Below are 13,037 nucleotides of genomic sequence, written 5' to 3' on the forward strand. Positions count from 1 at the left end.
GCCAAGGTTGTTAATGAGAATGATACAGAAATCAAAACTATGAAACAGCTTGTGGAAGACAGGTTAAATTCAACTACCACTGGATTATTTGAACCACTGTGCAAGTTCAACACCATGGCTATGTCTACACTTGTCCCCTGCGTGGGGATTGAGGGTACTTTGAAATGCCCGTGGCTACACGGCATGCCGGCATGTCGAAGTTTAACACTTTGAAGTTGCCGCAGAGAGAATTAGCTTAATGAAGTGCTGTATATTCATTGCAGCACTTCATTAGTAATCTCCCATCAGGCTGATTACCAGGCCCCCTTCGAAGTAGGGGGCAAGGGTAGCCATAGCCCATGACATTAGCAACTCTAAGTAAGAGGATCAAATCAAAAGTTAGTAGTGATAGGACAGTGAATGTCAATAGAGTTGTTCAGCTGTCTTGCAGTAACTGTAAAGATGAGAGATTTATCTGAAGGAAGTGTCACATATGAGGTTTCTATATTTCCATATGCAATAGCACACTCAGATACATGTTGCGGGGTGCAATCCAGACCAGTGAGGGGTGCTTCAGATGCTCTGTTGCTATAGCTCCCTGCCTGGGAAGCTCACAGTCAGCAACAAACATACATTCTGTGTATGTATTCTGTGCCATCCTGATCCAGTACTCTCACTTCTGCAATTTGCTTCCTGCAGCAACACAATCACTGCAAGATGACCCCAATCCCCCAGATTGCTACTTTTCTCCAAAACTGTGTGCTGTGCCCTATCCAGCCCTTCCCTGGACCATTCAGAAGTTGTTTGTTTGTGCTTCTAAAGGGACAAAATGCACAACTTACCACTTCAACTAGAGTTAACAATTGCTTCAGTTCAAGCACAAAAGTGGATGGGGTTAGCTTAAAAGTAAAATGAGCTTATTTAATTACAAAAGAGAAATTTAAAGTGAGATAAAATATAAGGGATAAAGACTGAAATGTTTACAAACAAATTAAAATGAAATATGAAAACACTTTCCAATGCCAAAACTTTAATAGGCTATTGACCAGGTCCAAGATGGGGAATTTACAACCTGCCTTGATCCACCCCGCATTGGTCAGGGCTTCCCCCACCAGCCGCAGCACAGTGAGCTCGTGCTGGTGCTCCAGTCACATAGGGGGTGCTGACTCTCCCATGTGGCTGGAGTGTCGATGCAGCTCCCTGTTCTGGGAATGGGAACACCAAGCCTTATGGGGCCAGATGAAGACAAGCTGCCAGCTGGATCTGGCTTGTAGCCTCTGCCTGGTGGGTGAAGTGTTACTGTGCCAGGAATGACTGTGCAGGGAAGCTCTGTCTCCTGCACTGGCTTAAAGACTTTATACCCTTTGCTCCCCAGGGAAGCTGGGAGCACACGGGGGTGGCTGCTGCCCCATTCCCGGCACCCCAAGGCATGGGGCAGCCAGGGATGTCTTCCAGTGCAGCAGCCGTTGGCAGCTGTAGCTGGGGAGTCACCCCTACTCCACTCCCTGTCCTGTATTTGGGATAGGGAGGTATGGGCACCCTATCTGCATCCCTTGCCTGGACCCCACCACTCCACCCTGACCCATTCTGCTCCTGCTTCCTGTTCAGATCTTGTACACCCACCAAATTCCTTCATTCCCCTCCTTCAGCCCAGACCCTGCCTCCCCAGCCTGCTCCTGTGCTCTATCTCCTGCTCAGCCTCCCCAGCCCACCCTACTCCTACTCCCTACCACTCATCCAGACTTTGCATCCCCAATCTTGGCAGCCTTCTCTGACAATCTGAACCCCTCCTTTTTGGCCCCACCACAGACCCAGGGGATGCTGACAAAATCTACTAGCCTTGGGGCCCCAGAAGAGCCCTTAGGGGAAGTCCTGAGCCTTGGCACCCCTCCACCAGGCTGGAGTGTGAGGTGCCCTGGTGTCCCAAATTGCATGAGTGAAGTGAGTGTCTCTCTTTTTTTTTCCTGCATATCAGTTGGGGCCACACCCATGAGATTTTTTTTCCTTTTGATTTACATGTGGCCCCTTACTGCTTTTTCTGTGGATCAGTGGCCCCTGACACAAAAAGGGTTGCCTATCCCTGGTCTAAGTATTGAGTAACATTCTTACCATATGCTTCTTCCAGCAAGATGGCTGACCACACCTCTGGTCAAGCACTCTTCCCAAAGACCAACTGCTTGGTTCCATTTTCCAAACCTTTGTCTACCTCAGGGGTCAGCAACCTTTCTGAGGTGGAGTGCCGAAATTTGACCTTTTGAGTTCTGTATACGTTCCAAATGCCGGTGATACTTTTTAAAGTCACTCAGGCCATGTCTACACTTGGCCAAAATTTCGAAAGGGCCACGCTAATGGCCAAATTGGAGAATACTAATGAGGTGCTGAAATGACTATTCAGCGCCTCATTAGCATGCTGCCGGCCACAGCACTTCAAAGTGCCGCATTTTGATCACCCGCGGCTTGTCTACACGGGGCCCTTTTCAAAAGGACCCCACAAACGTCAAAATCCCCTTTCGAAGTGCCGTGGCCAGCAGCATGCTAATAAGGTGCTGAAGATTCATTTCAGCGCCTCATTAGTATTCTCCAGTTTGGCCATTAGCATGGCCCTTTCGAAATTTTGGCCAAGTGTAGACACAACCTCACAGTCCTACTTACAACAGCTTCATTAATAAACTAAAATGCACAGTGTTACCCTTTCAGTCTTTAAATCTCTGGCTGTCTGAGTTTTTTAAATATCTAAAAATGCCTGGATTTTAATGCAGGTTGAGCCTCTCTGATCTTGGATTCTCTGGTCTGGCAGTATCTGTGGTCCGGTGGGACCACAGATGTTGCTGAGCCAAGGTTCCTCGGCTGCAGAGTTTGTAGGGGCTGGGGCTCAGCCAATTTGTCAGGCAGTCATACTGACTGAAAGTGGAGCTGCCACTGGCCCTTGGTTGGGAGCCTGGCAGCCTGGGTGGGGAACCACTGGTGCCCTGAGTGGGGATCTCCAGCAGCTGGGGCACAGAGCTGCTGCTGCCCCAGGCAGGGAGCCACCGCTGGTCCCCAGGCAGGCAGCCCAGGTGACCAGGGGTGCAGAGCCCCAGGTGGACTGTCTCTGCTGGCCTGGGGCACAGCACCCCAGGTGGACAGCTGAAAAGTGGCTCACACACCAAGCGTGGCATGTGTGCTGAGGATGCCAACCCCTGCTTAGACTCTTTGAAAGCAAACATAACTATCTCTGCTCTGGTCATGTCTAGTTCACATTCTGAGGTTTTCTTCTCAACCTAGCAAACAGAACTGAACACTGGCCTGCATTGCCTGTCTAGCAAGATGGAGGTGGGAGGAAGTCACAGGCTGGTATGAGGAGGTCATATCCATGCTGCCTTCCCACATTTCTTGGTTGGGAGAATGGGATGACCAGAGTCAAGGCTCGCAACAAGCCCCGGGCATACAGCAAGGTCATTCTGGTGCCCAGCTGGGGTCACTTAGCTGCAAGGCAGGAAAGCAGAAAAGTTACTTTTGCTTTGCAGAGCACCCTACAGTAACCTTTAACGTCAGCTGGCAGCACAACAAGCTAGCCTGCCTGCATGTTCCCCTCTATCTGTGAGGCCCAATGGGGCTTTCCCTGTGCCCGCATGCTGGGGAGTGGTGAGCACATGGAAGCAGGTGACGACTGCTGCTGTGCCACGTACTAGGAGTCACCCATATGCTGGGAGGTTTGGCACATGTGCTGGGGGTTGCTGACCCCTTGTCTACCCTATGAAGTTTTGTTACCCAAATCTGCCTTTTGGCAACAAAACAGAGCGTACACACTGCAACATGACTCTTGTTGAGAAAAATGCCCAGTTTCAATGACAAAAAACTTCCTCCTCTGTGAGAGACTTTTTTCTTTCCCCGTCCCTTTACTGTTGACAAGAGGCAGTGTAGACACAGCTGTTTGTTTTTTGACAGACCTGACGCTCGATTTTGCATGCCTAGTATGGACGCACAAAATTGAACTTTTGGGGGTCGCAGTCAATCCCTCTACTTCTTGCAAGATGTGAGGAGTAAGGGAGGTTGAGGGGAGAAACTCTCCCATAGACCTTCTCCTGCACAGACAGACAAGTTAGCTGAGCACAGATAGGTTGATTTTAGCTACACAACTGGTATAGCTAGAATTGCATATCTGCTGTTGACTTTCTTAGCCTAGTATAGACATAGCCTTAGTTTGCACATTTCATATTGTGAATAAGCTGCCCTTTTAATAGATGAGTTTTTTCTCATTTATCCCTAGCAAGTGAAGGGAACGTATGGACATCAAGAGTATCTCAGCATCAGTTTCATCAAAGCAGTCCTGATGCCTGCTATTTACAAAGAGGATTTCTTTAGACATGTTTGACCACCATTTCCTTAAAAGATGACTAGGATTAGTCAGAGTTTACTTTGTCCAGTTGTGTCAAGAACTTCATCAAAATTTTAACTAGATATGCAAATAATACGTCAGATTTCAGTGCATGCATACTGAGGTTGCATATTGGAAACTGGCAACATCTTGCACTATTTTAATTGGAGACTGAGTATCATTTTAGAACCCCGGAGCTGATGATCAGACCACACGGACACAGTTGCACTGAGTGAATGATGTAGTGAATTAAATGTTAATTCATTGTCAGTGACCAGAGCAGGGATGTATCTATGTTGTTTTGTGCTTTGGTACTTGTCTGTAAGACACAAAGGCTATGTCTACACTACAGCCATCTGTGAACACAAGTGACTGTCAGGAGAGATTTTCTGACAAAACCTCTGTCGACAGATTGTGTCTAAATACAAAAATGGCTCGAAAGAGCAATCTGCTGTGTTAACAGAAAGAGGCCAGACTGCCCAGCCGTTTCTCAACAGAATGGCCGACTGCAAGCTCTGCAAGCAGGGCAGCCTGGTGAACTGGAAGCCCTCTCTGTCGACAGAGGGCCCCCGGCGTGTCTGTACTATTTTTCTGTTGAGAGACTCTGTTGACAGAGGCGTTATGCCTTGTATAGAAGAGACCTAACTCTCCTGAGAAAATGGCTGCCTTCTGTTGACTGATTCAAAATGATCTAGACAAACTGAAGAAATGATCTGAGGTAAACAGGATGAAATTCAATAAGGACAAATGCAAAGTGCTCACTTTCACACGTACAAAATGCGAAATTACTGTATAGTAAGGAGTACTGCAGAAAAGGATCTGGGGTCATAATGGACCACAAGGTAAATATGAGTCAAGTGTGACTTGCAAAACCAACCAACCAACAAACTAACCAACCATCCATCATTCTGCTAAGTATTAACAGGAGTGTTGGAAGAAAGACTCGAGAAGTAATTCTTCTGCTTTACTCTTTGTTGATTAGGCCTCTGCTGGAGTATTGTGTCTAGTTCTGGGTGCCACATTTCAGGAAAGATGTGGAGAAATTGGAGAAGGTCCTGAGAAGAATACCAAAAATGATTTAAAATCTAGTAAACGTGACCTGTGACAACAGATTGAAAGAACTGAGTTTGTTTTGTCTGGATAAGAGAAGGCTGAGAGAGTAAAAAAACAGCTTTTAAGTACCTACAAGGATGTTGTATGGAGAAAGGAGAAAAAATATATTTTCTTTCACCTTTGAGGGTAGGACAAGAAGCAATGGGGTTAAATTGCAGCAAGGGACATTAGGAAAAACTGTCTAAGTCTACAGCTACACTAACTCTGGAAGATTGACCGCTTAGGTTTGATCTTCCAGGACACCATTTTGTGCATGTGTGAAACGGTGCGTTCTCGGTCAATGTCGATCCTGGAACTCCTTGCGAGCTGCAAGGATTAAGAAAGGTGGATGGGAGGAGCACTCCTGTTGACTTTCTGCTGCGAAAACAGCCGTGGAAGTTGAAGGCTGCAAAGTTGATTTTTGGTATGAAATTGGCATATCAAAAACTGCACAGCAGCCATCAACCTTCCAGGTAAATGTAGCTGTAGCCTAACTGTCAGGACAGTTAAGCACTGGGACAGTTGCCTAGGGAGGTGGTGGAATCTCCATCACTGGAGATTTTTTAAAAACAGGTTAGACAAACACCTGTCAGGAATGGTCTAGATCGGGGCAGGCAAGATAGACCCTGGAGGCTGGATCTGGTCCCCCAGGCTTTTTAATATGGTCCGCAGCAGACCCCTAGGGCTGCAGAGGGGGTGGTGCTTTAAGTGCTGCCACAACCCTTTAGGAAGTTCTCTCAGATCCTATTGGCTGGACACACAAAGCTGACCAATGGGAACTACGAGAATTTGCTTAGGGTAAGGATAGTGCAACAAAATTTCTCAGCTCCCATTGGCCAGTTTCTGGCTATAGGAGCTGAGAGATTTTGCTGGGTGTTGGAGCAGGAAGCCTTTCCCCTCAGCATAGTGAGCTACATGGACCAGGCTCTGGGCTGGGGCTGCTGGCAATCAAGGAAGCCTGCCTGAGAGTGCTGCTGACCAGGAGTTGCTTAAGTAAGTGCCTTCTGGCCAGAGTCTACTTCTGGCACTGCAGCCCAACTCCTTCCCAGACCCTGCATGCCCTCTCTTCTGTGCCTCCCTCATGCTAGAATCTTCTCCTGCACACATTCCCAGCCCCAAGTCATAACCCCCTCCTTCAGCCAAACTCCCTCTCAGATTTCCCACTGTCCTGCACCTCAGTCCCCTACCCCGAGAACCCTTCTGCACCCAGCCTCCGTCTCAGATCCTGCATCCACTTTGAATAAAAGAGCAGCCCTTGACCACTTACCAAACTATTGGAGTGGCCACTGATCAAAAATTATTGTCCACCCTGGTCTAGATGGTGTTTGGTTCTAGAAAAAAAGATGCTGGAACTCAAGTCTGATAATTCCTCATAGGCATTATGGTGTTTAATTTTAATGCCCTGGTCCCAGGCTGCTGTGAGGCAGTGGGGACTCCTGCCCTGGTCCCTGCAGTGCTGAGGGGTAGTGGGAGCTCCTGTCCTGGTCCTTGCACTGCTGAGAGGTGGTGGGGGTTTCTGCCCAGTTCCTGTGCTGCTGCAAAACAGCAGTGAAAACTGTCCTAGTGTTACAATAGAAAAAAAGGTGCCAGAACTCCGTTCTGGTGCATTCCACCAGAAAAAAAAGCCCTGGTTCTACTTACCATGGGTGCAGGGGACTGGGCTTGAGGACCTCTCAAGGTTCTTTACAGTTCTATGATACCATGCACACAGCCTTGCCTGTGAGAAAACTTATCATCATTATAGTAATTGCTTGCATGGCTCCAGAACAGACTGAAACTACAGATGCTTGATGTAGACATGTAGCTGAAGATGTAGACACATAGCATATAGCAAAAGTGTTGAAAAGGCTAGACATCCATGTACACTGTCATCTTTGCCATAGCAGAGCGGGAGTCCCTTGAGTATTAGTGTTTTGCTAGTACCATGTAACAGTATATTTGACTTCTACGATAATGAATATTTCATTTAAAACTTTTATCTCAGCGAATACGAGCATTTATCAATATAAAACACAAGGCCATAATCTTTCAATGAGCCTCACTGGTAATATGTGTCAAACAAGTAATTTGTACAAGTAAAATTTATTTTTTGGCTTTTGAAACAAATTAGTGACAATCTGGGTCAAACCTTCTGTATGGATAAATTTGCTTTTGTCTTTTAAAATAAATTGTTTAAATTACATTTTATAATTTTTCTTTCAAACTTGTATTGACAATTTAAGTACATTTTTGTGCTCTTTGCCCTTGCACAAAAGCTTGTTTTGACATGGTTGCAAAAATCTTGCATTGACCACTGAACACGACATCTATCCTGGCTAAGTACCTAAGCAACACGTCTGTGAAAATAACAGGTTTTTTCCTGTGTAGTGAGGTTTACTACATCACCAGAAAGTTCAGCCTAGAGCTCTAGGCTATAAACTAAAACAGAAAATGTAGCTTGTGCAGCTCCTCAACATAGTGGATGATTGCCTTCATTGGGGAGCAAGGGCCTGTGGAATTTTTATGTTCCAGCATCCTGTAATTGGTCCATCTCTGACAACTCCAGTCTGTTCTGGAGCCATTGCAGAGGCAGTGTGAATCCATTGGGAGCCCCAAACTGGCTTATCCCCCACATACTGAAAAAGCAAATGGGGCCCCTGGAGTTGCTTGGGGCCCAAGCTATTGCTTAGTCTGCTTACGCCTAGCACTCCGAATCTGTGCCTACTTTCCATCCCTCTCACCCTGGAGTACTGCAAATGGACACTATAGAGGGGAAAAGGGGCCAGAAACTTCAAATGTAGGTTTTGCTGACCCTCATGGATTGGCAGGGAGTCTCCGGGAATCGGAATCAATTTCCCAGTGGCTACTGGACACAATCTGGACGATTTTAACAGGGACACTAAAAGTCTGGTCAGTGGCCCAGCAGGGCTCAGGCAGGCTCCCTACCTGCCCTGGCTCTGTGTGGCTCCTGGAAGAGAGGGGCATATCCAGCTTTGAGTGCAGGGGTGGCTCCCCAGGCGCTGCCCCTCCCCTTAGTGCTGATTCTGCAGCTCCCATTTGATGGGACCCACAGCCAATGGGTGCTGTGGTGGTGGTGCCCACACACAGTTGGCCAGTGCTCACCCTGAGTCTAGGAGCTGGCTGTGCTGCTTGCTTCTGGGACCCACCTGGAGTAAGCGCTGCCTGGCCAGGGCCTGTACCCCAACCCCATGCCCCAGCCCAGTGAAAGTGAAAGGGGGAAGAGTGGGAGGTGGGGCTTTGGGAAGGAGCGGGGCAGGGCAGGGCAGGGCTCTGGGAGTTTGTGCCCCAGACGGCTGAGAGCCGGTGATGGGAATGGGGAAGTGACGGGTGCTGTGGGCTCTGCCCGCTCTCCCGCCTGTCCTCCCGCCCGGCGCCCCCTGCCGCCCGTCAGCGCCTCTCCTGTTGCTCCGGGACGGCGGGGCGGAGCTGCCCTCCCACTGCGATTGGCTGGAGATGCTGCCGATCGCGTGGTGTGGGCGGGGCTCTGCCAGAGGGAGGCGAGGGGGGTAAAGGGGGAGCGTGGCGAGTTCATGTGGCCTCGTCCTCGGCTGGGCAGCGGCGCTTCCTTCGCCTTGCGCGGCCGCCCGGAGCGCGGAGCCACTGGCCATCCTCGCTCCTCTCAGCCGGCCGGCGGGGCGCGCGCAGCCGGAGCGCCATGGAGGCGGAGCGGGCGGGCGAGCAGATGAGACCGCTACTTACCACGGTAACGCGGCGCCAGGGGAGCCGCTGAGCTCTGTCCGCTTTGTGCGTGCCTGGCCGGCCGGGGCCGGGGCCGCGGGCTTTTGTCGCCGGCTGCCGCCCGGGAAGACTATTTCCCCCTCCCCCCGCCCCCGCCCCCGCCCCCGCCCCCGCCCCCGCCCGGTAGGAACACGGAAGCGGCGCTGCCGGGTACCCTCGTGTCTGAGGGGACAGATTAGCTTCCCGCGCCGCGCCGCGCGGGCTCTTCGCGCACACAGGTGTCTCGTCCCAGGGCTGCGCGGTGCGCGCGCCAGGTGCCCTCCTGGCCTCAGCCCTCCGCGGCCCCGGCGCACGCGGGGGGTTGGCGAGCGAGTGCGCGCGCGCGTCGGCGGGGCGGGGGCGGCTCTGGGCTTGCAGCCGGTCTCCCGCCAGCCCCGCGCCTAGTGCGACAGGCTGCTCCCTCCCCTGTGGTCCCCCCCTCCCCGGCTTTTGTGTGAACGGCGGTGTGGGACGGGGAAGGCGGTGGAGCGGGGCGAGCTGGTTCCTTTGTTCCAGCCTTGTCTTATTACTGCCCGCTTCGGTCTCCTGCCCATGCTCGTGTAGGAGAGCGAGGAACAGGCTGCGTCCCTCCTTCCCATCCCTCGCTCTGGGGAAACCGAGGCAGGGCTAGTGCACTCGCTGGGAGGGCAAAGGGTGATCGGCTCTTCTCTGCACTTAAGGCAGCTGCTGCCCCTTTTCCGAGGTTGGGGTGGGGAGGGAGAAGAGATGTGCGCATACAAGAGAACTAACTGTGGTTTTATTTTTCTTGTTCTCATGGTACACAACCTTATTCGGATCGGGTGGTGGTGGATGTGATTCCCAATCCCCTGTATCTCAGCAATATCAGTGAGGGTCTGAGGGGAAGGATAAAGCTACATTGATTTGGTTCATTTCCTTTCACAGTTGGTGGTGAAGTGAGGCAGACGTGTTCCCCTGACTTCCTGTGCTACTGAAAAATACATGTGGCTCACTAGTTGTAATTTCCTCTCTCTCTCTCTCCCCTCCCTCCTTCCCTTTAGATGACTCAAAGTCAGGATTTTATTAAGCCTCTTTGTTCTTATTCTGCTGTCCTCTCAATGCCTTCTCCAAGCAGGTTGCATAGCAGTATATTGTTGGTGTCAAAACAGGAGGGATGTGTAGTTTCCACTCTTTGTAGGAAACATTTTGATAACTGGAAAAAAAAAAAAACCTTGGAAATTTTATTTTGTTTTGCACAAGGCTGTTGGGGTTTTCCTTCTTACCTTTTAAAAATAACTTAGATTTTTTTATAAATATTGGAACGAGTGAAGCGCTTATTTTCTGTCAATATACTTACCTATTTCTCCTGTAATTACAACAGTGTCAATAACTTGATATGGTTTAGTAACAAAAAGATAGCCCTGTTAGTCTGTATTCTGTCAAAACTATAAAAAGCAGTCCTGTAGCACTTTAAAGACTAACAGAATAACTTCTTGGTGATGAGCTTTTGTGGGACAAACCCACTTCTTCAGATCTCTGCTATGTGATTGTTTTGGTTTTTTTTTTATATGGTTTAGAAATCTATTAATGTATTTTCAATGTATTCCTGTCATTTGTGTTGAAGGTCAGCAAAAGTTCAAGACTGGTATAATATCTCCCCGCCCCATAAGAGCCTAACATAAAGGAATGTTCATCACTTTTCTATGGTCTTGTTTTCTTCCGTTATGAAAAAAGCTGTTTACTTATTAGCTTGATAGGAGTTTCGAGGTAAATGCCTACTGAAGGGAAGACAGTTCATAGCTTTAAGACTAATAATATGGTCAAGACTAATTAAAATTACAAACTGTTTTTACTTTCAGTTAGCTAACATGTTGTGACTACCAGGAAGTAAATGGCAACAGGAATTAACGCACCTCTTTTTTTCAGGGTATGTCTATACAGGTTGTTCAGTGACACAGATTAGTTCTAAACCAGGTGGCTTGAGAAGCTTTGTAGGTTGCGCATGCATTGGGCAAGGATATTATTGGAGACAGAACACCAAGAGAGGGACTTATGAACTTTACCTGGTGATGAAGCAGAAAGGGCTTCCTAAGCAGAGTTAAGGCTTTTTTAATATAGAGACTGCCTGGTGTTTTGGTTCTTTTGTGAGATGGGGTAAAGAAGGGTTCCAGACATAAAAGGTTGCCAGGGGAGGGGTGGAGGGAAAAGAATGTTGGTAGAGGTTAAGAAGAGTAAAAAGTGGTCAGAAAGACTATGTGAAAGAGGCTAGCAAAAAGGTAGGCAGAAGTTAAGTCATACCTGTCGTTAGAGGCAAGAAAATGGAGAAATGGTGGAGTAAGTGACTTGAGCAGGTGAACGTGGGTATTGTGCTGATCATCAGGCAAGCTCTTGGACCAGGTGTTATGCTAGAAAGTTTAGCTGATACATGAAGGTTGATTAGGGGTATGAGTCTTCTTGTGATGCTATTTCTATACCAGCAGAAGTCACGGTGTCATCTTAGTAATGCCAGTGTAAGGGGGAATTTGGATAGCTTGTTCTTTGTCAGTGGAAAAGTCTCAGATTTGTGAGGTGCAATCTGTACTGCTGAAGAATATTATTCTCTTTGCCAGAGATACCTAAGCACACTAGTATGCTGAAGGAAAGGCATCTCTTCTCTCTCCCCTCTTTCCCCCCCCCCCCCCCCCCCCCCCCCCCACGCACGCTATGCTTAGTGAGACTAATGTGGAAAACTCATTGTGGGACAGGTGCACATGATGAAGTGGAGTGCTGGGGAATCTGCACAATCTTCTTTACTTCTCCAAAGATGCACTGTTAGAGAATCTCTTCGGCTGTGATCACACTAGCCCCTCCTTTTGGAGGGGCTATGGTAATGTGGAACTTCAGAATATGCTGAGAGGTGCTTCCATGAATATGCAGTGCCTCATTAGTATAATGGCAGCTGCACGTGCTTGGAAACTGCTGGTTTCGAAACACAGCTGCCCGTGTAGCCAGGGGGCCTTTAGACATGGACCCCTGATTTCAAAAGCCATTTCTCCTAAAACCAGATGGGAATAATGGGCTTTTGAAATCAGGGGGTTATTTCGAAAGGCCCCCTGGCTACACGGGTGGCTGAGTTTTGAAAATGGCAGTTTTGAAGTGCACGTGGCTGCCATTATGCTAATGAGGCACTGCATATTCATGAAAGTGCTCCATTAGCATATAGTAAAGTGCCACATTTCCATAGCCCCTCCAGAAGGAGGGGCTAGTGTGCCCACAGCGTTAGTGAGACAGGAGTGAGGTCTCTCTGAGGCCAGAGTGGCAGGGAGTGTCTACAAAGAGAATTTGTGGAAGGTTGGAGAATACCTGCCCTGCATTCTTGCCCCTTTATTTTAGCGTAACTGCCATGTAGAGGAGCTGTCTCCATTTTGCTGTAACGTACTTGAGAGGAATACTTCTGTGAATGCAGAAATTGTCATTATTGTCTGATGAGTGTCCTAGTTTTGATGTACAAACTGTCTGATGTACTTTTGTGTACTAACAGAAGAGCAAAATCCCTCCTTGTTGAGGACAGATAGCTGTTGTCAGTGATATGTATGCATTTTCCAATTCTTTTTTGACAGCAGTTACCAGTACACATTCCTTTTGTGACTGGCCTGAAGTTTGTCCAAAGTTTCTCTATATAGTCTCCTATCATTTGATTGCTGAGACCATGTGTGTTGCACTGATTTAAACAAATCTGACAAAAACTCTTTTACGCTTATTCACTGCCTCATTTTATGTGTTGGTGTGAGTTATTTTCCTTTTTGAATAACTTTTGATCATAGGCTGACTCTGCTCTGGCCATAGCCAGGTAGCCACTAGCAGTCCATTCAGTTTTAAGGGTCTCATGTTCCTTGATGCTTATGTCCTATTCTGGGGAAAACTAATTCAGTAACATTCCACTTAAAGATGCTTG

The 13,037-nt window shown here is 48.4% G+C and overlaps 1 protein-coding gene across 1 annotated transcript in view; it reads left to right on the plus strand.

Annotated features, from left to right (window-relative positions):
• The first annotated feature begins 8,950 nt into the window (after nt 1-8,950).
• SLC4A7 (solute carrier family 4 member 7) overlaps nt 8,951-13,037 on the plus strand; it is a 167,386-nt gene continuing 163,299 nt past the window's right edge. Inside the window, exon 1 of the mRNA XM_074984418.1 lies at nt 8,951-9,131. Coding sequence (XP_074840519.1) covers nt 9,084-9,131 — 48 coding nt within the window. The 5' untranslated portion in view covers nt 8,951-9,083. The remainder of the gene's footprint in view (nt 9,132-13,037) is intronic.

This window comes from Carettochelys insculpta, chromosome 2, assembly GCF_033958435.1.
Source record: "Carettochelys insculpta isolate YL-2023 chromosome 2, ASM3395843v1, whole genome shotgun sequence".
NCBI classification, from domain to species: domain Eukaryota; kingdom Metazoa; phylum Chordata; order Testudines; family Carettochelyidae; genus Carettochelys; species Carettochelys insculpta.